Below are 25,520 nucleotides of genomic sequence, written 5' to 3' on the forward strand. Positions count from 1 at the left end.
CTCACCACCACCTCACCACCACCACCACCACCACCACCACCTCACCACCACCTCACCACCACCTCACCACCACCACCACCTCACCACCACCACCACCACCACCTCACCACCTCATCATCACAGACTACTACTAGTAGTGCCTATAGTAAACTATTGGCCAATCACAGACTACTACTAGTAGTGCCGAGTAGACTATTGGCCAATCACAGACTACTAGTAGTGCCTAGTAGACTAGTGGCCAATCACAGCGCACCTTTTCCGGGAATTTATATTGGCATGAGAAAACAAACGTTTACATTGCCTCTGATTGGCCTACGGAACAACGTCCCCTTCCGTTCTGATTGGTCAACAATCCATATTCTTTCATTTTTAACTCGTATATCTTTGCTTCTGGGGGGGGGGGATTAAAAAACTTCAGTGCACTGTGTAGGCACAATGCAAGGAATAAATGCATTCGCCATGTATCCGAAGGAAGTCTGATCCAATCACTTTTAGATTTCTCCAGTTTAATCCTGAGTTTAAGTTTTGTTGTGTTCAAGATCTGATTTTAGGCATTATGTTTAAGCCTCCAGGAAAATCCGTGTTGAGGTTCTTAATCCACTGTTTTTCATTAAAACGTCTTTGTCCTAAAACTGTCCAGTTGGGATTGTGTTGAAGTCCAGCGCATTTTAGAGCTTCAATGCCGTGAGCCATGAAATGTTGCACAAATCTTGTGGTTGTCTTTTTGGCATTGTTAATATTGTATCTGTGTCGTCCCAGCCTAGTACCTATTGTTTTACCCGTTTCTCCGACATATTGTAAACCACATTTTTCACATGTGATTAAGTAAATGCAGTTGCTGGTTCTGGCTGTTATTTGTTGTTTAATCTCTAACACGCGTTTTGTGGTTCTATTTTTTACTAATTGTTTGGGTTTGAAGTATTCTGGTCCCTGGCGTGCTGGTGTGTTGATTTCTTTTAGCTTGCTGTGTACTAGATAATCTTTAAGGTTTTTATTTTTTCTGTAGGCCGATATAATTTTATAATCTTTTAGAAGATCATCCGTTCGGTTCTCAAAATTCATTTTTATTCTGTTGTTGGCTAGTGTGCTCTGTGTTGAATAACTGGTTATCAGGGCCAATGTAGGGCCTGGATCCCGCACTCTTATTTCTAAGAAGGTATTTTGAGGGGGGGGGGGGGGGGGTCCCTGGAACTACCTATTTTCAGATGGGGGTCTGCGGCCAAATACCTACCGGTCCTTGACATGAAATTGTTTGAAAACCACTGATATAGAAACATAGGGTTTTCAGAAAACTGTCTATAAACTGATTTAGAAGACATTTTGTAGAATCGCGTCTCAGTCCTAAATGGGTTCAAATCCTATTATAAATGCGCCACGTCTGTGTGTGTGTGTGTGTGTGTGTGTTAAAACGGTTGCTATGACAACGTATATCATCATATCATCACGTTAAATTAAATGACAGACACTACCGAGCGTTGAAACATCCCTTTTTATTGTAAACCAACACTGTGGGAAAAAAACATTTACTGATGTTCTTACATCAGATCAGACACATTTTCAAACAGTAGATTCTCAAAACACTTTTCAAGTTCTTAAAACTGTTAAATAATAAACAATGAATTACTGTACAACCAACCGGCTCATGTACACTACAGTACATGTATGTACATTTGTAGATGAAAGTAAACAGTATTTTAACCCATTTTGGGGGCGGGAACACCCCTTTTGGTGTTAGCATTATGTCATGCTTTAGCTATTGAAAAAGAGGGTTAGGGTTAGGGTCTACAAGCTCGTAGCGCGCCACTCGGTGGCGCACTACGAGCTTGTAGATCTGCTCTTTTTGAAAAATCCGAATCTGATCTCAGGTCAAAATGGGTTAATGTACAGTTGTACACTATACATGTATGTACATTGCAGATGACAGTAAACGGTATTTAATACCGTTTCAGAACCACATTGTAGAACTATCAGGAACAGTTTATGTCACCTGAGGAGTCGACGGCAAGGTTATAATAGTTAACTAAAACTAACTAAAAAAAACGAAAACTAGAATTAAAAAAACATTTTTAGTTAACTGAAACTAATAAAAACAAAAAAATCAATTAAAATAATTATATAACTAAACTGAAACTGTCGTCCTCAAAACTATAACTGAAAATATAGACAAAATACCCTTAGTTTGACAGTTTTTATCAATATGCCTTTCGGATATTTATACTATATAATCCTTCTAAATTCATTAGATTAATTTCCTCATTTCTCCAACGAGTTTTACGGCAGTTTTCAGCACCGTATACGGCAGCATGTAGCCACGCTAACCCTAACCCACAAATAAAAACCTAAAACTAAACTAAAACTAAGCATTTTCACCAAAATAAAAACTAAATAAAAACTAGCAAACCCGCTCTAAAAACTAACTAAAACTAACTGAATTAGAAAAGAATATGTCAAAACTAACTAAAACTAAACTATAATAAAAAATAAAAAAAACTATTATAACCTTCTCGACGGCTAATTTTGCTATTATTATTATTATTATTATTCGAAGCTACTTTTCAATTGGAATCCTGGAAAGTAAAACAATGTTATTTAAATTCAAATGTATAATTTATGATCATGTATATTATGATCTAACTATAGTAAACAGCAGTGTCCTGTAGACAGCATAGTGACCTGCTTTTATAGCTGGTGGACACATTTACATTAACCTTATAACCAATATATTCCTGAACATTAACATTAAACCATTTTGGTGTTATAGCATCATGTCGTGCTTTAGCTATTGCAAAAATAGCAGATCTACAAGCTCGTAGCGCGCCACCGAGTGGCGCGCTACGAGCTTGTAGGTCTGCTATTTTTGAAAAATCGAATTTTTAGAATCTGATCTCAGGTCAGAATGGGTTAATCAGACCCAGTGTGTGTGTCCAGTGGAAACCTCGTATGAATCTGATCTCAGGTCAGAATGGGTTAACATGAAATAACACACACACACACACACACACACACACACACACACACACACACACACACACACACACACCCCCCCACACACACACACACACACACACACACACACACACACACACAGGGGTCGTAACCTTTAGAGTATATATGAATAGAGAGTTCTCCTTCCATCCACTTTGCATTAAGTTGCTCTAAAAGCGCATGAGGCGATTTCACCCCTCCTTCCTGGGTATAGGAGGAACAGAGTGCATTCTGGGACGGATTGGCCCCAAACACACGAGCGCGCTGCCGTCGGTGAACGCGCACAATGATAAGTCAACGGGACCAGCGCGTCCATGTGTTTGCGGGCAGTACCGAATTCGGCCACTATGTCCATTTCGCCTCAGGGTTTCCTCCGGGTGCCGTCTCTATTCATGTCTACTCTCTAAGGTCGTAAGGTCAGGGGGTCGAGCCGGGGGGTCAGGGGGTCGAGCCGGGGGTTCAGGGGGTCCAGCCGGGGGTCAGGGGGACCCATGGATCCTCCTGGGCATGGGATGGAGACGGAACCAGGGTTTCTCTGTGTTCGACTTTAACGTCCAGACTTTTTACTGACCTGTAGACCCAGGGAGGATGGAGCAGTGTTGCCAACTTAGCGGATTTGTCGCCATATTTAGCTTCTTTCCAGACCCCCCCCCCCCCCCCTAGCGACTGAATTAGTGAAAAGCTTCTGGCGAGAAATCTAGCTACTTTTTCTGGTGATTTGGGGACAAATCGTGTTGACAGGCGCCAGAGATAAAACCCTCATTTTTCTTAATTTTCCTTCTCAGCCTCAAATCCGCCAAGTTGGCAAAACTAAAGGTGGTCGGCGCGTCTGGCTCAGTGGCTTCCTCGGCTCGGTTCTGTTGCTACAGACTGCACACAGTGGACAGACTGCACACAGTGGACAGACTGCACACAGTGGACAGACTGCACACAGTGGACAGACTGCACACAGTGGACAGACTGCACACAGTGGACAGACTGCCACAGTGGACAGACTGCACACAGTGGACAGACTGCACACAGTGGACAGACTGCACACAGTGCACAGACTGCACACAGTGGACAGACTGCACACAGTGGACAGACTGCACACAGTGGACAGACTGCACACAGTGGACAGACTGCCACAGTGCTTCATCCTCTTCTTGCTCTGTGAAGTCCAGCACACACCGGGTGCACAGCGGCGCGGCAACGCCTGGAAAACAGAACGGTGGCGTATCGGAGCGCCAGGCCAGGACGTGGACGCGCGTCGGACGCCGCCGGTGTGCGATATATAGGTTCATTGAAAATAACGGAGGCGGTCTGTTTTGACAACAACAAGAACGGAGGAAGCACTGGCAGCTCACTGTAGTCTGCTAGTGAAAATAAAATACACACTTCAAATGCATAAAGTATTAACCTTCTAATTCCTGTGTGGATCGGAAACAAAATAGCGTTCTAAACGTTGGCAACACTGGGATGGAGGTGTGTGTCTGTGCGCATGCGTGCGTGCGTGCGCGTGCGTGTGCGTGCGCGTGCGTGCGTGTGTGTGTGTGTGTGTGTGTGTGCGTACCTGCGTCTCCATCAGAGCCTGCAGGTCCTGCAGGGTCTCCAGGGCTCTGTCTTTCAGGGCGGGCTGGCGGCTGAGGCTCAGCTCTCTGACGCGCTCCACGCGCCCGGCCTCCAGCAGAGCCTGGGGGCCCAACATGGACACCACGTCCTTCTCCAGCAGCAGAGACTGGAGGAGACGCAGCGCGTTCACACACACCTCCCATTGGCTCTCTGGGGGAGGGGAGAGAGACACCAGGTTACTGTCTAGAGAGAGAGAGAGAGAGACACCAGATCTACAAGCTCGTAGCGCGCCACTCGGTTGGCGCGCTACGAGCTTGTAGATCTCTGCTATATGACTGACATAGCTTTTTCAGAAAACTGTCAGGATGTAGATTAGAAGACATTTTTTACAATCTGATCTCAGGTCAAAATGGGTTAACATGACTCCGCCACATGGGGGCGGTATTGACTCAAACAAAAGTTCAAACTAAATGTTCAGATTATTACTGGAGGGTTTGTTGAGATCCAGTCTCATTTTAAAACCCATAAAAACACAGACAAGACGCATAAAACACACAGTACGGTTATAATGGTGTCACTGACCTTCCCACAGTTAGGTATGTTGCTATGACAACGTGATACTGACCTTCCCAAAGGTAGGTATGTTGCTATGACAACGTGATACTGACCTTCCCAAAGGTAGGTATGTTGCTATGACAACGTGATACTGACCTTCCCAAAGGTAGGTATGTTGCTATGACAACGTGATACTGACCTTCCCAAAGGTAGGTATGTTGCTATGACAACGTGATACTGACCTTCCCAAAGGTAGGTATGTTGCTATGACAACGTGATACTGACCTTCCCAAAGGTAGGTATGTTGCTATGACAACGTGATACTGACCTTCCCAAAGGTAGGTATGTTGCTATGACAACGTGATACTGACCTTCCCAAAGGTAGGTATGTTGCTATGACAACGTGTCACTGACCTTCCCAAAGGTAGGTATGTTGCTATGACAACGTGATACTGACCTTCCCAAAGGTAGGTATGTTGCTATGACAACGTGTCACTGACCTTCCCAAAGGTAGGTATGTTGCTATGACAACGTGATACTGACCTTCCCAAAGGTAGGTATGTTGCTATGACAACGTGATACTGACCTTCCCAAAGGTAGGTATGTTGCTATGACAACGTGATACTGACCTTCCCAAAGGTAGGTATGTTGCTATGACAACGTGATACTGACCTTCCCAAAGGTAGGTATGTTGCTATGACAACGTGTCACTGACCTTCCCAAAGGTAGGTATGTTGCTATGACAACGTGATACTGACCTTCCCAAAGGTAGGTATGTTGCTATGACAACGTGATACTGACCTTCCCAAAGGTAGGTATGTTGCTATGACAACGTGATACTGACCTTCCCAAAGGTAGGTATGTTGCTATGACAACGTGATACTGACCTTCCCAAAGGTAGGTATGTTGCTATGACAACGTGATACTGACCTTCCCAAAGGTAGGTATGTTGCTATGACAACGTGATACTGACCTTCCCAAAGGTAGGTATGTTGCTATGACAACGTGATACTGACCTTCCCAAAGGTAGGTATGTTGCTATGACAACGTGATACTGACCTTCCCAAAGGTAGGTATGTTGCTATGACAACGTGATACTGACCTTCCCAAAGGTAGGTATGTTGCTATGACAACGTGATACTGACCTTCCCACAGTTAGGTATGTTGCTATGACAACGTGATACTGACCTTCCCAAAGGTAGGTATGTTGCTATGACAACGTGATACTGACCTTCCCAAAGGTAGGTATGTTGCTATGACAACGTGATACTGACCTTCCCAAAGGTAGGTATGTTGCTATGACAACGTGATACTGACCTTCCCACAGTTAGGTATGTTGCTATGACAACGTGATACTGACCTTCCCAAAGGTAGGTATGTTGCTATGACAACGTGATACTGACCTTCCCAAAGGTAGGTATGTTGCTATGACAACGTGATACTGACCTTCCCAAAGGTAGGTATGTTGCTATGACAACGTGATACTGACCTTCCCAAAGGTAGGTATGTTGCTATGACAACGTGATACTGACCTTCCCAAAGGTAGGTATGTTGCTATGACAACGTGATACTGACCTTCCCAAAGGTAGGTATGTTGCTATGACAACGTGATACTGACCTTCCCAAAGGTAGGTATGTTGCTATGACAACGTGATACTGACCTTCCCAAAGGTAGGTATGTTGCTATGACAACGTGTCACTGACCTTCCCAAAGGTAGGTATGTTGCTATGACAACGTGATACTGACCTTCCCAAAGGTAGGTATGTTGCTATGACAACGTGATACTGACCTTCCCAAAGGTAGGTATGTTGCTATGACAACGTGATACTGACCTTCCCAAAGGTAGGTATGTTGCTATGACAACGTGATACTGACCTTCCCAAAGGTAGGTATGTTGCTATGACAACGTGATACTGACCTTCCCAAAGGTAGGTATGTTGCTATGACAACGTGATACTGACCTTCCCAAAGGTAGGTATGTTGCTATGACAACGTGATACTGACCTTCCCAAAGGTAGGTATGTTGCTATGACAACGTGATACTGACCTTCCCAAAGGTAGGTATGTTGCTATGACAACGTGATACTGACCTTCCCAAAGGTAGGTATGTTGCTATGACAACGTGATACTGACCTTCCCAAAGGTAGGTATGTTGCTATGACAACGTGATACTGACCTTCCCAAAGGTAGGTATGTTGCTATGACAACGTGATACTGACCTTCCCAAAGGTAGGTATGTTGCTATGACAACGTGATACTGACCTTCCCAAAGGTAGGTATGTTGCTATGACAACGTGATACTGACCTTCCCAAAGGTAGGTATGTTGCTATGACAACGTGATACTGACCTTCCCAAAGGTAGGTATGTTGCTATGACAACGTGATACTGACCTTCCCAAAGGTAGGTATGTTGCTATGACAACGTGATACTGACCTTCCCAAAGGTAGGTATGTTGCTATGACAACGTGATACTGACCTTCCCAAAGGTAGGTATGTTGCTATGACAACGTGATACTGACCTTCCCAAAGGTAGGTATGTTGCTATGACAACGTGATACTGACCTTCCCAAAGGTAGGTATGTTGCTATGACAACGTGATACTGACCTTCCCAAAGGTAGGTATGTTGCTATGACAACGTGATACTGACCTTCCCACAGGTAGGTATGTTGCTATGACAACGTGATACTGACCTTCCCAAAGGTAGGTATGTTGCTATGACAACGTGATACTGACCTTCCCAAAGGTAGGTATGTTGCTATGACAACGTGATACTGACCTTCCCAAAGGTAGGTATGTTGCTATGACAACGTGATACTGACCTTCCAACAGGGTCCAGATCAGGTCCAGAAGTCCTGGACTCTCGCTGATGTACTTGAGACCCTTGACGCTGATGCTGACGTTGTACAGAGCCATGACCATCAACCTGGACACACACACACATGTACAGACCATCAACATGGACACATACACATGTACAGAGCCATGACCATCAACCTGGACACATACACATGTACAGAGCATCAACCTGGACACATACACACATGTACAGAGCATCAACCTGGACACACACACATGTACAGAGCATCAACCTGGACACATACACATGTACAGAGCATCAACCTGGACACATACACACATGTACAGAGCATCAACATGGACACATACACATGTACAGACCATCAACATGGACACACACACATGTACAGACCATCAACCTGGACACACACACATGTACAGACCATCAACATGGACACATACACATGTACAGACCATCAACCTGGACACATACACATGTACAGAGCCATGACCATCAACATGTACAGAGCCATGACCATCAACCTGGACACACACACATGTACAGAGCATCAACATGGACACACACACATGTACAGAGCCATGACCATCAACATGTACAGAGCCATGACCATCAACCTGGACACACACACATGTACAGAGCATCAACATGGACACACACACATGTACAGAGCCATGACCATCAACCTGGACACATACACATGTACAGACCATCAACATGGACACGTACACATGCACAGAGCCATGACCATCAACCTGGACACATACACATGTACAGACCATCAACCTGGACACACACACATGTACAGAGCCATGACCATCAACCTGGACACATACACATGTACAGACCATCAACCTGGACACACACACACATGTACAGACCATCAACATGGACACACACACACATGTACAGAGCATCAACCTGGACACATACACATGTACAGAGCCATGACCATCAACCTGGACAAACAGTTATGGCGTCTTATCTTACACTTTAAGGCGAGGACAGACTCCAGACTTCATGGTCATCAGAAGCTGCATGAGGGTGTCCAGAAGGACCGGAGCGCCACTGCACAAGTAATCCCGCCCACACGCCACAGCCGCAATATCTGATTGGATAAAAGGGGGGGGGGGTGTGTGTGTGTGTGTGTGTGTGTGGGGGGGGGGGGTCTGGTTTGAATCACAGAGACACTGGCAAGTAAAAATACATCATGACGAGTTTGGAAGCAAACAGGTGTACAGTTATAAACAGGTGTAGTTATAAAAACCAGCATGACTTTTACTGAATGCACAGCAGCCATTTTGAAAAGAACAGAGTCAGTGTTAATGACGCTAATGAAGGCTCTGTTCCATTCTGGTCAAACAGAGTCGGTGTTAATGATGCTAATGAAGGCTCTGTTCCATTCTGGTCAAACAGAGTCAGTTAATGATACTAATGAAGGCTCTGTTCCATTTAGCACAGTGGTTCTACAATTTACAATTTACAATTTAGGCATTTAGCAGACGCTCTTAATCCAGAGCGACTTACATTAAGCAAGAACAAAAAGCATGGGGAATACATCACATAAAAACATTTATCATGAAACATGCGTAAGCTAAGAAAGTAACAGTGGAATATCTATAATGAAATAAGCTATACATCTATACTACTATGATATACATTATGTACTATGACGTGCTATGACTAGTATGACTACATACAATGCACTTATGCTGTTTACATAACATGCTATAAGTCTGTATCAAATGCTATCTAAGTCTACAGAATTGCTATCTAAGGGGGTAGGGGTAAGTGCTATGGGCCATGATGGAGTCTGAAAAGGTGGGTTTTCAAACTACGGCGGAAGATTGGGAGTGATGCTGCAGTTCTGACTGCAATGGGAAGTGCATTCCACAGTTTTGGAGCCAGAAGGGAGAAGAGTTTGGGACGTGTGGAGCGTTGTTGTCCCGGCGTTTTTAGTGAGGGTACTTCCAGCTTCCCTGCGTTGGCTGATCTGAGTGAGCGGGAGGGTTTGTAGGGTTCGATCATACTTGCAAGATATGGGGGAGCCATACCTTTGGTTGCTTTGAATGCCAGCATCAGAGTTTTGTATTCTGTGCGGGCAGCGACCGGGAGCCAGTGGAGGGAGCGGAGCAGGGGGGAGACATGTGAGAATTTTGGCTGGTTGAAGACCAAGCGAGCTGCAGCATTTTGGATCAGCTGGAGAGGCTTAAGTGCACATGCTGGTAGGCCAAACAATTTGTTTTTAATTTTTATTCATTATCATTTTTATCCCACAATTTTGCAACCCATTTTTTCAGCCGATGTCAATTATCTAATGTAATCCTGGGCGCTACACTTCCTCTGCCAACCTGGGGGGGGGGGGGCACTGGCCTCATGCTTCCTTCTATGCATGAGGAGTCCAAGCTGCTTCTTTTCACCTGGGGGAGAACATGTGAGGGTACCTACCCTAGGGGACACGGGGAGAACATGTGAGGGTACCTACCCTAGGGGACACGGGGAGAACATGCGAGGGTACCTACCCTAGGGGACACGGGGAGAACATGTGAGGGTACCTACCCTAGGGGACACGGGGAGAACATGTGAGGGTACCTACCCTAGGGGACACGGGGAGAACATGTGAGGGTACCTACCCTAGGGGACACGGGGAGAACATGTGAGGGTACCTACCCTAGGGGACACAGGGAGAACATGTGAGGGTACCTACCCTAGGGGACACGGGGAGAACATATGAGGATACCTACCCTAGGGGACACAGGGAGAACATGTGAGGGTACCTACCCTATAGGGGACACGGGGAGAACATGTGAGGGTACCTACCCTAGGGGACACGGGGAGTGTGTGGGCCCTGTGTGTGTGTGTGTGTGTGTGTGTGTGTGTGTGTCACTTACTGGCGATGACCCCGGCCACCGCCAGGACAAACTGCAGCTCAGGAGAGTTCTGCTCCTGATGCGTCTCCAGCTTCTTCTCCTCGTCCAGAGAGCCGACGAAGCTCTCCAGAGTCTGTCCCGCGACGCTCAGGAAGGACTGCAGTTTACCCTGAAAAATGTCAAAACACACAGTTCAACCTTTAACGGGAACCCCTTTAACCCCTTTAACCCCTTTAACCCCTTTAACCTTTAACGGGAACCCCCTTTTGGTGTTTTAAGCAGTATGTTATACTTTAAGCGGTTGAAAAATAGCAGATCTACACAAGCTCCGGTGCCGCGCTACGAGCTTGACGTGACGCTCGTACTCACATCAGCCATGAGGGTTTAGGGTTACGGTAGCCTCCATACCCAGGCTTTAGGGTTTAGGGTTACGGTAGCCTCCATACCCAGGCTTTAGGGTTTAGGGTTACGGTAGCCTCCATACCCAGGCTTTAGGGTTTAGGGTTACGGTAGTCTCCATACCCAGGCTTTAGGGTTTAGGGTTACGGTAGCCTCCATACCCAGGCTTTCATTTAGGGTTTAGGGTTACGGTAGCCTCCATACCCAGGCTTTAGGGTTTAGGGTTACGGTAGTCTCCATACCCAGGCTTTAGGGTTTAGGGTTACGGCAGTCTCCATACCCAGGCTTTAGGGTTTAGGGTTACGGTAGCCTCCATACCCAGGCTTTCATTTAGGGTTTAGGGTTACGGTAGCCTCAATACCCAGGCTTTCATTTAGGGTTTAGGGTTACGATAGCCTCCATACCCAGGCTTTCATTTAGGGTTTAGGGTTACGGTAGCCTCCCATACCCAGGCTTTCATTTAGGGTTTAGGGTTACGGTAGCCTCCATACCCAGGCTTTCATTTAGGGTTTAGGGTTACGGTAGCCTCCATACCCAGGCTTTAGGGTTTAGGGTTACGGTAGCCTCCATACCCAGGCTTTCATTTAGGGTTTAGGGTTACGGTAGCCTCCCATACCCAGGCTTTCATTTAGGGTTTAGGGTTACGGTAGCCTCCATACCCAGGCTTTCATTTAGGGTTCAGGGTTACGGTAGCCTCCATACCCAGGCTTTCATTTAGGGTTTAGGGTTACGGTAGCCTCGATACCCAGGCTTTCATTTCGTCTGCGCGAAAAATGAAAGCCTGGATTCACGCTGCGACGCGTTGTTGGGGGCTTGTAGATCGGCTATTTTCAGCATGCAACCAAGTGTAAATTCACTTATACTGGATCTCTTGTCTACTAGTCCATTTTAATTGTCAGTATATTTACTTGCGCAAGCAGAGCGCGCAAGTAATAATTCCGCCCGGGCTCTTCACCGTGACAGCTGTCCCGCCATTTGATGTGTATGCAAAAAAAAACTGCAAATCTGTGCCTGGTTTGCTGGGACCAGATTACATAAATGACCATTACGTCATCATTTAGAGCTAGTCATACGTATACTATATACATAATCAGTAAAATAAAATAGCAAATTGTGCCTGATCTGCTGGGACCAGAGTACGTGGTGTGTATATGTATATGACTAGCTCTCAATGATGACGTAAGAAATATGGTCATTTGTGTAATCCGGTCCCAGCTTGATATACCAGAAGTTCGAGAATTAAGATTATGGTTTGATACAGAAGGAAAAAAAATTATATTAAATGAGGAACCAACAGAAAAGCTTTCTTTTAATATGAACAATGTAAATGACTTAGAGACGAAAATATTATATAGTTATTTTGGGAGGATTATTGACTTTAAATTGGAAGATTCGCCGAAAACTTTATGTCGAACTTGTGACGATTCGGTCATTCGACTCGCGGATAAAGGTTACTTTTGTATTTCGTGTGATTCAATATCTGACAATTGTAAATCAGGATTAAAGATAATATTTAAAACGCAAGATATAGTAATGGAGGATCAACAACTTTGGATAAGTTGCCAACGTGATATTATTTCCGAAATGTTGGGTCAGTCAGAAGATTATTTGATTGAATTAAATATTAATAATAAAAACAAGTTTAATGAGCATCTAGATGAATTAAAATCAGAAGTCGTTATGTTTAAAATCTGCATGAAAATAGAAACAATTAACATTAAAAAAAAATGTAACTATCACAGCGATAAATATAAAAAAAAAAATGATAAAAAACAATGCAAACTTATTGATTCTTTATATAAATAAATATGATTATAATATATACATGAAAAAACCTTTTTTTTTTTAAAATGATTTTTCTTTTTTCAACTGGAATCCATGATATTTTTGGAAACTTAAAACTCTGCGAAGTATACGTGTCCTGTTTGGGAGAGATGACCTTGCTCTTCTATCCCACACCCAACATCAAATGCAGGAGAAGACAACCTCAGCCATCTCAACACGCCTTGGCCTCACCATCCACAGAGGAAAGAGCAAGGCCCTTAAAACACATTTAGTACCGGAACTGCATCAAAATAAAGGCGCTGCTTGCGCCAGAGTAATCGCCAGAGTAGTGATCGCTTCTATTTTGAAAGCCATGAACCGGAAATACTTTCTTAAAAAAGTTGACTGACAAAGTGACCTCACAATCTCCGATCATCTTAATATATTTATATACGCTCCAAAAAGAGTTCATATTTTGCGGGAGAGACGGATGAGGAGCAGAAACGCAGCGCCAGCATATCGATCCATTCATCACCACGGAGAGCGCCCTGGATGAGGAGATACGAGTCATTCTTTCCGCCGCGCTAACATGGGAGTCAATGACAAGCTAATAGTTGCACAGAGCGTTAGCATACGGCAAGCGAAAAGCGAAATGCCAAAAAAATAATAATAATAATTCTGAATATTATCATCTCGCCCCGCGTCGTTTGGACGTCGCTAGGACGTCCACAGACGTCGTAGGCACCTCTCGGTTCCAATCCTTATGACGTTTCAGGACGTACTATGTACAAAATGTGTTAAAGGACAACTTTAGTTTTTTTCAACCAAGGTTCATGTTTTAGGTTGTTATTATAGAAAGTAAAAGATGACTGTTGATTTTCTTTCAATTGCTGCTTTCTTTTGTTTTTGGGATTTTTGCAGTTTTTGACAGGGGGGGGGGGCGGGGGCATTCGAGCATGGGGCTAAATAGGTATTTCTTTACAAAATATTATGGCGATTATCTTTTTTATTATTTACTATAGTCCTAATAAACCCCAAGAAATTACATCTGGCCACAAAAGATCACAGGATCTATTGAATGTGACAAACTGACATATTGAGCCTATGACACACATGTATAAGCCTTCCCCCTATAGGCTACCTTCACAATCAGTAGATCCTGTGATCTTCTGTAGCCAGATGTAATTTCCTGGGGTTTATTAGGACAATAGTAAATAATAAAAAAACTAATCATCAAATTTGGTAAAAAAAAATACACATTTAGCTCCATGCTCGAATGCCCCCGCCCCCCTGTCAAAAAGAGCTAAAATCCCTAAAACGACAGAAAGCAGCAAATGAAAAAGGAATTACACTCATCTTTTACTTTCTCTAATGACAACCTAAAACATGAACCTTGGTTGAAAAAAAACTAAAGTTGTCCTTTAACCCATTCTGACCGGGAACCCGTTTTGGTGTTAGCATCATGTTATGCTTTAGCTATTGAAAAATAGCAGATCTACAAGCTCATAGCGCGCCACCGAGTGGCGCGCTACGAGCTTGTAGGTCTGCTATTTTTGAAAAATCGAAGAACGACTGACATTTTTTAGAATCTGATCTCAGGTCAGAATGGGTTCATCAGACCAGTGTGTGTCCAGTGGAAACCTCGTATGAATCTGATCTCAGGTCAGAATGGGTTAAAATAAACACCAACAACGCTACTCCCATTACACTAGAGGGCGACGCACTGGAGGAGATGGTAGCAAATAGTTACACCTAATAATTAGACATTTCAAACGTTCCTTCACAGAGACACTGAGATTCCACAGTTTACAGAATAATTATACTGTATAACATATTTTAATTCAGTTTATATACCTTTTTTTTTCATCACACGTCAATGATTAATTTCTCTTAAAAAAACTAAAAAGGGATCCAGAATATATCTACATCGATAAAACTGTATTTCTTATATAGATAGAAACTTGAACCATACTTAATAATACTAGGTGTTTATATGCATAAAGTAGGTAGGTAGCAAATAGTTACACCTAATAATTATACATTTCAAACGTTCCTTCACAGAGATACTGAGATTCCACAGTTTACAGCGGTCGGAAGTACTTGCGCGCTCTGCTTGCGCACTAGTAGGCCATTTATGGCCTACTAGTGTGCAACAAGCAAGTATGCACTCGACAGAGTGCAGTTCTAGTTAGTCTTAGTTTTAGTCGTCACAGCTTAGTTTTCATTTAGTTTCCGTTTAGTTTTCGTCCGTGGAAAAAAAGGTAAAGGTCGACGAACATTTTCCGTCTTATAGTTTTTAGTCGAGGAAAAAAACAACACTGACACTCACATCGTTCAGGATGTCCGCCACGGCCTCCTCCTTCCCAGACACGCTCCACAGCAGGGTGACGGTGGACGCTCCAAGACCCACGCAGAACTCAGCCTGCTGCTGGAGCTGCTCTCTGCTCTCCCACAGCTGGTCCCTGAGAACCAGCTTCCCCTGAAACCAGTACAACACAACATGAGAACCAGCTTCTCCCTGAAACCAGTACAACACAACATGAGAACCAGCTTCTCCCTGAAACCAGTACAACACAACATGAGAACCAGCTTCTCCCTGAAACCAGTACAACACAACATGAGAACCAGCTTCTCCCTGAAACCAGTACAACACAACATGAGAACCAGCTTCTCCCTGAAACCAGTACAACACAACATGAGAACCAGCTTCTCCCTGAAACCAGTACAACACAACATGAGAACCAGCTTCTCCCTGAAACCAGTACAACACAACATGAGAACCAGCTTCTCCCTGAAACCAGTACAACACAACATGAGAACCAGCTTCTCCCTGAAACCAGTACAACACAACATGAGAACCAGCTTCTCCCTGAAACCAGTACAACACAACATGAGAACCAGCTTCTCCCTGAAACCAGTACAACACAACATGAGAACCAGCTTCCCCTGAAACCAGTACAACACAACATGAGAACCAGCTTCTCCCTGAAACCAGTACAACACAACATGAGAACCAGCTTCTCCCTGAAACCAGTACAACACAACATGAGAACCAGCTTCTCCCTGAAACCAGTACAACACAACATGAGAACCAGCTTCTCCCTGAAACCAGTACAACACAACATGAGAACCAGCTTCTCCCTGAAACCAGTACAACACAACATGAGAACCAGCTTCCCCTGAAACCAGTACAACACAACATGAGAACCAGCTTCTCCCTGAAACCAGTACAACACAACATGAGAACCAGCTTCTCCCTGAAACCAGTACAACACAACATGAGAACCAGCTTCTCCCTGAAACCAGTACAACACAACATGAGAACCAGCTTCTCCCTGAAACCAGTACAACACAACATGAGAACCAGCTTCTCCTGAAACCAGTACAACACAACATGAGAACCAGCTTCTCCCTGAAACCAGTACAACACAACATGAGAACCAGCTTCCCCTGAAACCAGTACAACACAACATGAGAACCAGCTTCTCCCTGAAACCAGTACAACACAACATGAGAACCAGCTTCCCCTGAAACCAGTACAACACAACATGAGAACCAGCTTCTCCCTGAAACCAGTACAACACAACATGAGAACCAGCTTCTCCCTGAAACCAGTACAACACAACATGAGAACCAGCTTCTCCCTGAAACCAGTACAACACAACATGAGAACCAGCTTCTCCCTGAAACCAGTACAACACAACATGAGAACCAGCTTCTCCCTGAAACCAGTACAACACAACATGAGAACCAGCTTCTCCCTGAAACCAGTACAACACAACATGAGAACCAGCTTCTCCCTGAAACCAGTACAACACAACATGAGAACCAGCTTCTCCCTGAAACCAGTACAACACAACATGAGAACCAGCTTCTCCCTGAAACCAGTACAACACAACATGAGAACCAGCTTCTCCCTGAAACCAGTACAACACAACATGAGAACCAGCTTCTCCTGAAACCAGTACAACACAACATGAGAACCAGCTTCTCCCTGAAACCAGTACAACACAACATGAGAACCAGCTTCCCCTGAAACCAGTACAACACAACATGAGAACCAGCTTCTCCCTGAAACCAGTACAACACAACATGAGAACCAGCTTCCCCTGAAACCAGTACAACACAACATGAGAACCAGCTTCTCCCTGAAACCAGTACAACACAACATGAGAACCAGCTTCTCCCTGAAACCAGTACAACACAACATGAGAACCAGCTTCTCCCTGAAACCAGTACAACACAACATGAGAACCAGCTTCTCCCTGAAACCAGTACAACACAACATGAGAACCAGCTTATCCCTGAAACCAGTACAACACAACATGAGAACCAGCTTCTCCCTGAAACCAGTACAACACAACATGAGAACCAGCTTCTCCCTGAAACCAGTACAACACAACATGAGAACCAGCTTCTCCCTGAAACCAGTACAACACAACATGAGAACCAGCTTCTCCCTGAAACCAGTACAACACAACATGAGAACCAGCTTCTCCCTGAAACCAGTACAACACAACATGAGAACCAGCTTCTCCCTGAAACCAGTACAACACAACATGAGAACCAGCTTCTCCCTGAAACCAGTACAACACAACATGAGAACCAGCTTCTCCCTGAAAGCAGTACAACACAACATGAGAACCAGTTTCTCCCTGAAACCAGTACAACACAACATGAGAACCAGCTTCTCTCTGAAACCAGTACAACACAACATGAGAACCAGCTTCTCCCTGAAAGCAGTACAACACAACATGAGAACCAGTTTCTCCCTGAAACCAGTACAACACAACATGAGAACCAGCTTCTCCCTGAAACCAGTACAACACAACATGAGAACCAGTTTCTCCCTGAAACCAGTACAACACAACATGAGAACCAGCTTCTCCCTGAAACCAGTACAACACAACATGAGAACCAGTTTCTCCCTGAAACCAGTACAACACAACATGAGAACCAGCTTCTCCCTGAAACTAGTACAACACAACATGAGAACCAGCTTCTCCTTGAAACTAGTACAACACAACATGAGAACCAGCTTCTCCCTGAAACCAGTACAACACAACATGAGAACCAGCTTCTCCCTGAAACCAGTACAACACAACATGAGAACCAGCTTCTCCCCTGAAACCAGTACAACACAACATGAGAACCAGCTTCTCCCTGAAACCAGTACAACACAACATGAGAACCAGCTTCTCCCTGAAACCAGTACAACACAACATGAGAACCAGTTTCTCCCTGAAACCAGAACACAACATGAGAACCAGCTTCTCCCTGAAACCAGTACAACACAACATGAGAACCAGCTTCTCCCTGAAACCAGTACAACACAACATGAGAACCAGCTTCTCCCTGAAACCAGTACAACACAACATGAGAACCAGCTTCTCCCTGAAACCAGTACAACACAACATGAGAACCAGCTTCTCCCTGAAACCAGTACAACACAACATGAGAACCAGCTTCTCCCTGAAACTAGTACAACACAACATGAGAACCAGTTAACCCCTGAAACCAGTACAACACAACATGAGAACCAGCTTCTCCCTGAAACCAGTACAACACAACATGAGAACCAGCTTCTCCCTGAAACCAGTACAACACAACATGAGAACCAGCTTCTCCCTGAAACCAGTACAACACAACATGAGAACCAGCTTCTCCCTGAAAACAGTACAACACAACATGAGAACCAGCTTCTCCCTGAAACTAGTACAACACAACATGAGAACCAGCTTCTCCCTGAAACCAGTACAACACAACATGAGAACCAGCTTCTCCCTGAAAACAGTACAACACAACATGAGAACCAGCTTCTCCCTGAAACCAGTACAACACAACATGAGAACCAGCTTCTCCCTGAAACCAGTACAACACAACATGAGAACCAGCTTCTCCCTGAAACCAGTACAACACAACATGAGAACCAGCTTCTCCCTGAAACCAGTACAACACAACATGAGAACCAGCTTCTCCCTGAAACCAGTACAACACAACATGAGAACCAGCTTCTCCCTGAAACCAGTACAACACAACATGAGAACCAGCTTCTCCCTGAAACCAGTACAACACAACATGAGAACCAGCTTCTCCCTGAAACCAGTACAACACAACATGAGAACCAGCTTCTCCCTGAAACCAGTACAACACAACATGAGAACCAGCTTCTCCCTGAAACCAGTACAACACAACATGAGAACCAGCTTCTCCCCTGAAACCAGTACAACACAACATGAGAACCAGCTTCTCCCTGAAACCAGTACAACACAACATGAGAACCAGCTTCTCCCTGAAACCAGTACAACACAACATGAGAACCAGCTTCTCCCTGAAACCAGTACAACACAACATGAGAACCAGCTTCTCCCTGAAACCAGTACAACACAACATGAGAACCAGCTTCTCCCTGAAACCAGTACAACACAACATGAGAACCAGCTTCTCCCTGAAACCAGTACAACACAACATGAGAACCAGCTTCTCCCTGAAACCAGTACAACACAACATGAGAACCAGCTTCTCCCCTGAAACCAGTACAACACAACATGAGAACCAGCTTCTCCCTGAAACCAGTACAACACAACATGAGAACCAGCTTCTCCCTGAAACTAGTACAACACAACATGAGAACCAGCTTCTCCCTGAAACCAGTACAACACAACATGAGAACCAGCTTCTCCCTGAAACCAGTACAACACAACATGAGAACCAGCTTCTCCCCTGAAACCAGTACAACACAACATGAGAACCAGCTTCTCCCTGAAACCAGTACAACACAACATGAGAACCAGCTTCTCCCTGAAACCAGTACAACACAACATGAGAACCAGCTTCTCCCTGAAACCAGTACAACACAACATGAGAACCAGCTTCTCCCTGAAACCAGTACAACACAACATGAGAACCAGCTTCTCCCCTGAAACCAGTACAACACAACATGAGAACCAGCTTCCCCTGAAACTAGTACAACACAACATGAGAACCAGCTTCTCCCTGAAACCAGTACAACACAACATGAGAACCAGCTTCTCCCTGAAACCAGTACAACACAACATGAGATCCAGCTTCTCCCTGAAACCAGTACAACACAACATGAGAACCAGCTTCTCCCTGAAACCAGTACAACACAACATGAGAACCAGCTTCTCCCTGAAACCAGTACAACACAACATGAGAACCAGCTTCTCCCTGAAACCAGTACAACACAACATGAGAACCAGCTTCTCCCCTGAAACCAGTACAACACAACATGAGAACCAGCTTCTCCCTGAAACCAGTACAACACAACATGAGAACCAGCTTCTCCCTGAAACCAGTACAACACAACATGAGATCCAGCTTCTCCCTGAAACCAGTACAACACAACATGAGAACCAGCTTCTCCCTGAAACCAGTACAACACAACATGAGAACCAGCTTCTCCCTGAAACCAGTACAACACAACATGAGAACCAGCTTCTCCCTGAAACCAGTACAACACAACATGAGAACCAGCGAGAGGCATCCTAACCAGATGCCTCTCGATGCATCTGGTTAGGATGCCTCTAACTAGGAGTATGAATCGGCCCTTACTCACCTCTCGTTCTTTTTGACACTCGCTCTGCATCGTCTCCAGTCTGGAGCTCAGGTGAAGACACTCCTGTTGACACTCGCTCTGCATCGTCTCCAGTCTGGAGATCAGGTGAAGACACTCCCGTTTCGTACTTATCGCACATTTCTTGGTGGCGTGAACCAGTCTGGGCAGAGAGTCACGGAGCTGCATGACCTCCGACCTTAACCTCTCCAAGTCTCCTTTCCTCACCAAGACAAAACCGTCCTCGCCTCCGTCCTGAAACACAAGAGAACACGTCCTACGATCACTAAACCGTCCTCGCCTCCGTCCTGAAACACAAGAGAACACGTCCTATGATCACTAAACCGTCCTCGCCTCCGTCCTGAAACACAAGAGAACACATCCTACGATCACTAAACCGTCCTCGCCTCCGTCCTGAAACACAAGAGAACACATCCTACGATCACTAAACCGTCCTCGCCTCCATCCTGAAACACAAGAGAACACATCCTACGATCACTAAACCGTCCTCGCCTCCGTCCTGAAACACAAGAGAACACATCCTACGATCACTAAACCGTCCTCGCCTCCGTCCTGAAACACAGAGAACACATCCTACGATCACTAAACCGTCCTCGCCTCCGTCCTGAAACACAGAGAACACATCCTACGATCACTAAACCGTCCTCGCCTCCGTCCTGAAACACAGAGAACACATCCTACGATCACTAAACCGTCCTCGCCTCCATCCTGAAACACAGAGAACACATCCTACGATCACTAAACCGTCCTCGCCTCCATCCTGAAACACAAGAGAACACATCCTACGATCACTAAACCGCCCTCGCCTCCGTCCTGAAACACAAGAGAACACATCCTACGATCACTAAACCGCCCTCGCCTCCATCCTGAAACACAGAGAACACATCCTACGATCACTAAACCGCCCTCGCCTCCGTCCTGAAACACAAGAGAACACATCCTACGATCACTAAACCGTCCTCGCCTCCGTCCTGAAACACAAGAGAACACGTCCTACGATCACTAAACCGTCCTCGCCTCCGTCCTGAAACACAAGAGAACACATCCTACGATCACTAAACCGTCCTCGCCTCCGTCCTGAAACACAAGAGAACACATCCTACGATCACTAAACCGTCCTCGCCTCCGTCCTGAAACACAGAGAACACATCCTACGATCACTAAACCGTCCTCGCCTCCGTCCTGAAACACAAGAGAACACATCCTACGATCACTAAACCGCCCTCGCCTCCGTCCTGAAACACAGAAAAACACATTAAATTCCCATTGACAATGAATGTAGATTTTACGTCAGTGTCTGAGCAAATAGGCATATTGTCTATTTTATGTCATGATGATGTACGATGATAAGAGTGCCCCACACTTCACACGGGTGTGATTTTTATGTTTATTCTTGTGTTATGTGCATAGGTTTGTGTTGTTCGGATCCTATATGTATGCATGTATATATGCAAGGCAGCTACAGTGCTCCTCATGTACCATGCAACTCTTGCACCTTATGGATATGCATTTCTGTATCTGTAAGGTTTCAAAATGTGCTCAAAGATGGACAAAATGAATGCAGAGAACATACATACCGTAAGTATTGTCTCCACAGAGCATAAATGGGTCTTAATCACCTTTTGGCCATGTCATTACTCATTATAGGCAAAAACTTTACATTTGCCGATCTGCAACAAAGCTATCAATGCAGGGTAAGCTTTGGAAATGTTTCAATAGGGCTCAAGTGGGTAAGATGATAGTATTGGTTGATGCCATCTACAGCAGTTGTTCCCAAAGTGGGGTCTGGGGCTCCCAGGGGTCCTTGAGGGAGTTCCAGGGGGTCCTCAGCTAAATGATAGTTTGGTCCATTTGTAGGCCTACACTCTGAGAGTGTACATTTCCTCAGTCAGTGGTGTCATAACTATGTTTTATATTATGTCATCATTCCTAATAGCCCTGAAAACATGACTGCCATGATGATTATCATGACAGTCATGCAGTAACTGCACCCTGTTTTTTGCGATCGCTACATTTACACGAAATCCGTATATATAAACATTCGGATTGCAAATATAAAGTACTCACTTTTTATCCCACGGGTGTTAGTTAGTTGCTGCGCCCGAAATTAGCACTGCTGCATCCCGCGTTGTTTAATAAAAAGCATTTTTATCCGAGCGCCCCGGCTACTTTTTTCAAACGGGGTTCGTTTGGGAAATCCACAGTTGCACACCGGGAGCGCACTCGCCTATTAGTCTGTATTGGTATGGCGGTCAGCGTACTTATATCGAACACACCGAGTGCCATTCAGTGCCAGTTGGGTCATCTTTGACGAGATCCACAACATGAGACGCAGGTGCATTAGATTAGATTAGATATGTCTTTATTATCCACAAGGGAAATTTGTTTTGCTCAGGTCAATCATGCATACATTCAGGACAATAAATAATTATAAGTCTCTCTCCACACCATGAAATGCATGCATGGATAGTTTGATACTAAAGGAAAAACACATGACTGCATGATAATAGCCCCATGATTGAACATGTTTTTCACAGAACGGGTTCAGTTCAGTGAAAGTACGACAGGTCAACACAAACTGCTACGAGGATAAACGCAGAAAAAGACTTGTTTCCATCAGGGTCTTCCACTTCCAATTCATCATAACATGTGTTTACCTTTACCTTTCCTTCGGGACTACAGTCTGAGGTGGTGTGTTGTTGTTGTGGAGCAGCGGCGGCCATGCTGTTGATTTAAAACTTCACCTGCAGCCACGGGTGTTACGGTGGCAATGGTGACCTGCCGAAATGTGTGACCATATGTGGACTTCACATAAGTTTACATGGAGGGTCTTTAGGAGGCCTGAATACCAGCTAGCTAGTTCAACTCTGCTAATAAACAAACGGTCACTGACATTTTATGATCGTCTACTCTACACTCTACACCATTGGCACATATTTCGGCTGGTCACCAATTTCCCCGGTCACTGACATTTTATGATTGTCTACACCATTGGCACATATTTCGGCTGGTCACCAATTTATTTCCTGTGGGCGGAGACGACACATGTGCGGTTTCCCCGCACCTCCTTCTACTACAGTGAATGGAAAAGTGACTGATAGTTAGTCTGCTTCAAACGTTACCTGCTTTTTACTAACACTAACGTTACAATTGAAGATGCCCAGAACATCGAAATGAACCTGTGTAGTTTATGGCTGCTCCCAACAGTATAGTGGCAAAAAAACGGAATGTCAAAATATCTACCGCGGTGGCTGAGACCAGAGCCATTGAGTAATGGTTGAGACAATTAAAGCAGTGAAAGGTCCTGAAAGATACATACCGTCAGTCTTACCCAATACCCAATCTTTCTGTTTTAGGAACACATGGCGGCTGTACTTTATTATACCTCAGTCATACTTGAATGCTTAGTATGATGAAAGTATGGATAATACAAGCTTTGTGGAATACTGCAACATGTATTCTGGCATGTGCAGTTATCACCAGAGAGGCAGCAAAGCCTATATTTTGCCTATATATTGTAAACTGAGCTGGTAAAATGAGGAGAAATCGTCAGTGGTTTTAGTTGTTCATATTATTATTTATTACTACTATTACTAATAATAATAGATAATAGGCTACGGATGCTGCTGCTGCTGCTAGGCTACTACTACTATTACTGCAACTACTACTACTATAATAATAATAATAATAATGATAATAATTGCGAACGCAATGAGCACTAACTATGAGACCTAGCAGAACATGTCTGTCTGTCTGTGTGTCTGTCAGTCTGTCACGCTGTAACACCACCTGCCCGCCACCAGAGGCAGACGCTCTTGATCCAGAGCGACTTACAAGTAAGACACGCAAACGCGGGAAGCGAACGCAGCTCGTACATATTTGGGTTTTGGACGTATAGCTGCTTTGGGGACTCCTTATATGGTTATGGCTCAGTCATGGTGACGTAACGGCGGGACAGACACTTGCATCAGTCACAAACAAATCACTCAGCTCCATATATGGGCACAAAAGCGGGACAGACAGACAGACACACAGACATGATCTGCTAGGTCTCATTGCGAACGCAATGAGCACTTACTATGAGACCTAGCAGATCATGTCTGTCTGTGTGTCTGTCTGTCTGTGTGTCTGTCCCGCTATCCAAATATGGAGTGTGTTGCATCAGCAATCACTCAGCTCCATATATGGGCACAAAAGGGGCCAGGTCCACTCAGCTCCATATATGGGCACAAAAGGGGCCAGGTCCACATATACCGTAACAGCGGGACAGACACACAGACAGACATGATCTGCAGGGTCTCAGCTGCGTTCGCTTCCCGCGTTTGCGCGTCTTACTGGTAGTAAGTGCTCACTGCATTCGCAATCACAAGCCCCCCCCCCCCCCCCCCCCCCCCCCACGCCCCCCCCACGGTATCTCTAGGGAGGACCCCCTAGGGGTCCCAGACCCTCTGTCTCTAAAGAGGACCCCCTCCGTAGAGACCCTCTGTTGAAGACCCCCCCCCTGCCTTCGAGACAATTAGACACAGACAGGCCGTCGCCAGTGATGACGTTTATTGGAAAACGACAGAAGTGCTGACAGACATTCTTATAGAAAAGTGACTTATTAGACTGTACAGAAATAGTGCTTCATTTGTACATGTGCGGCCATTCTAGCAGTGTTGGTGTTTTCCAAGGCAGTGTGTGTGTGTGTGTGTGTGTGTGTGTGTGTGTGGGGGGGGGGGGGGAGAAAAACTACAACCGTAAGAAATCAAGGGGGATCTTGTACATTTTCAGCTGATCTTTAGCGCTTCCTATATTCAGCCATAGCGTATAGATTTATAGGGCCCTAGCCCCTTCTATAGGGGGCGCTAGCCCCTCCTATATTCAGCTATAGTGTAGATTTATAGGGCGCTAGCCCCTCCTACAGGGGGCGCTATCCCCTCCTATATTCAGCTATAGCGTAGATTTAGGGGGCGCTAGTGTAGATTTCCGTCCTACACAA

General features: G+C 44.9%; 1 protein-coding gene across 1 annotated transcript; it reads right to left on the bottom strand.

Annotated features, from left to right (window-relative positions):
- Positions 1-3,388: 3,388 nt before the first annotated feature.
- On the bottom strand, positions 3,389-23,262 carry hsf2bp (heat shock transcription factor 2 binding protein; the record flags this gene model as incomplete). Its single annotated transcript, XM_080758650.1, has 15 exons — positions 3,389-3,486; positions 4,108-4,180; positions 4,538-4,746; positions 7,914-8,017; positions 8,900-9,017; positions 10,801-10,948; positions 15,272-15,421; positions 20,522-20,773; positions 20,864-20,932; positions 21,023-21,091; positions 21,180-21,299; positions 21,431-21,457; positions 21,548-21,616; positions 21,706-21,774; positions 23,203-23,262. The coding sequence occupies 15 exons, from the start codon at positions 23,260-23,262 to the stop codon at positions 3,389-3,391; spliced, it is 1,635 nt and encodes a 544-aa protein (XP_080614776.1).
- Positions 23,263-25,520: the final 2,258 nt, after the last annotated feature.

This window comes from Protomyctophum bolini (assembly GCF_963924005.1).
Source record: "Protomyctophum bolini genome assembly, chromosome: 24".
Taxonomy (NCBI): Eukaryota; Metazoa; Chordata; class Actinopteri; order Myctophiformes; family Myctophidae; genus Protomyctophum; species Protomyctophum bolini.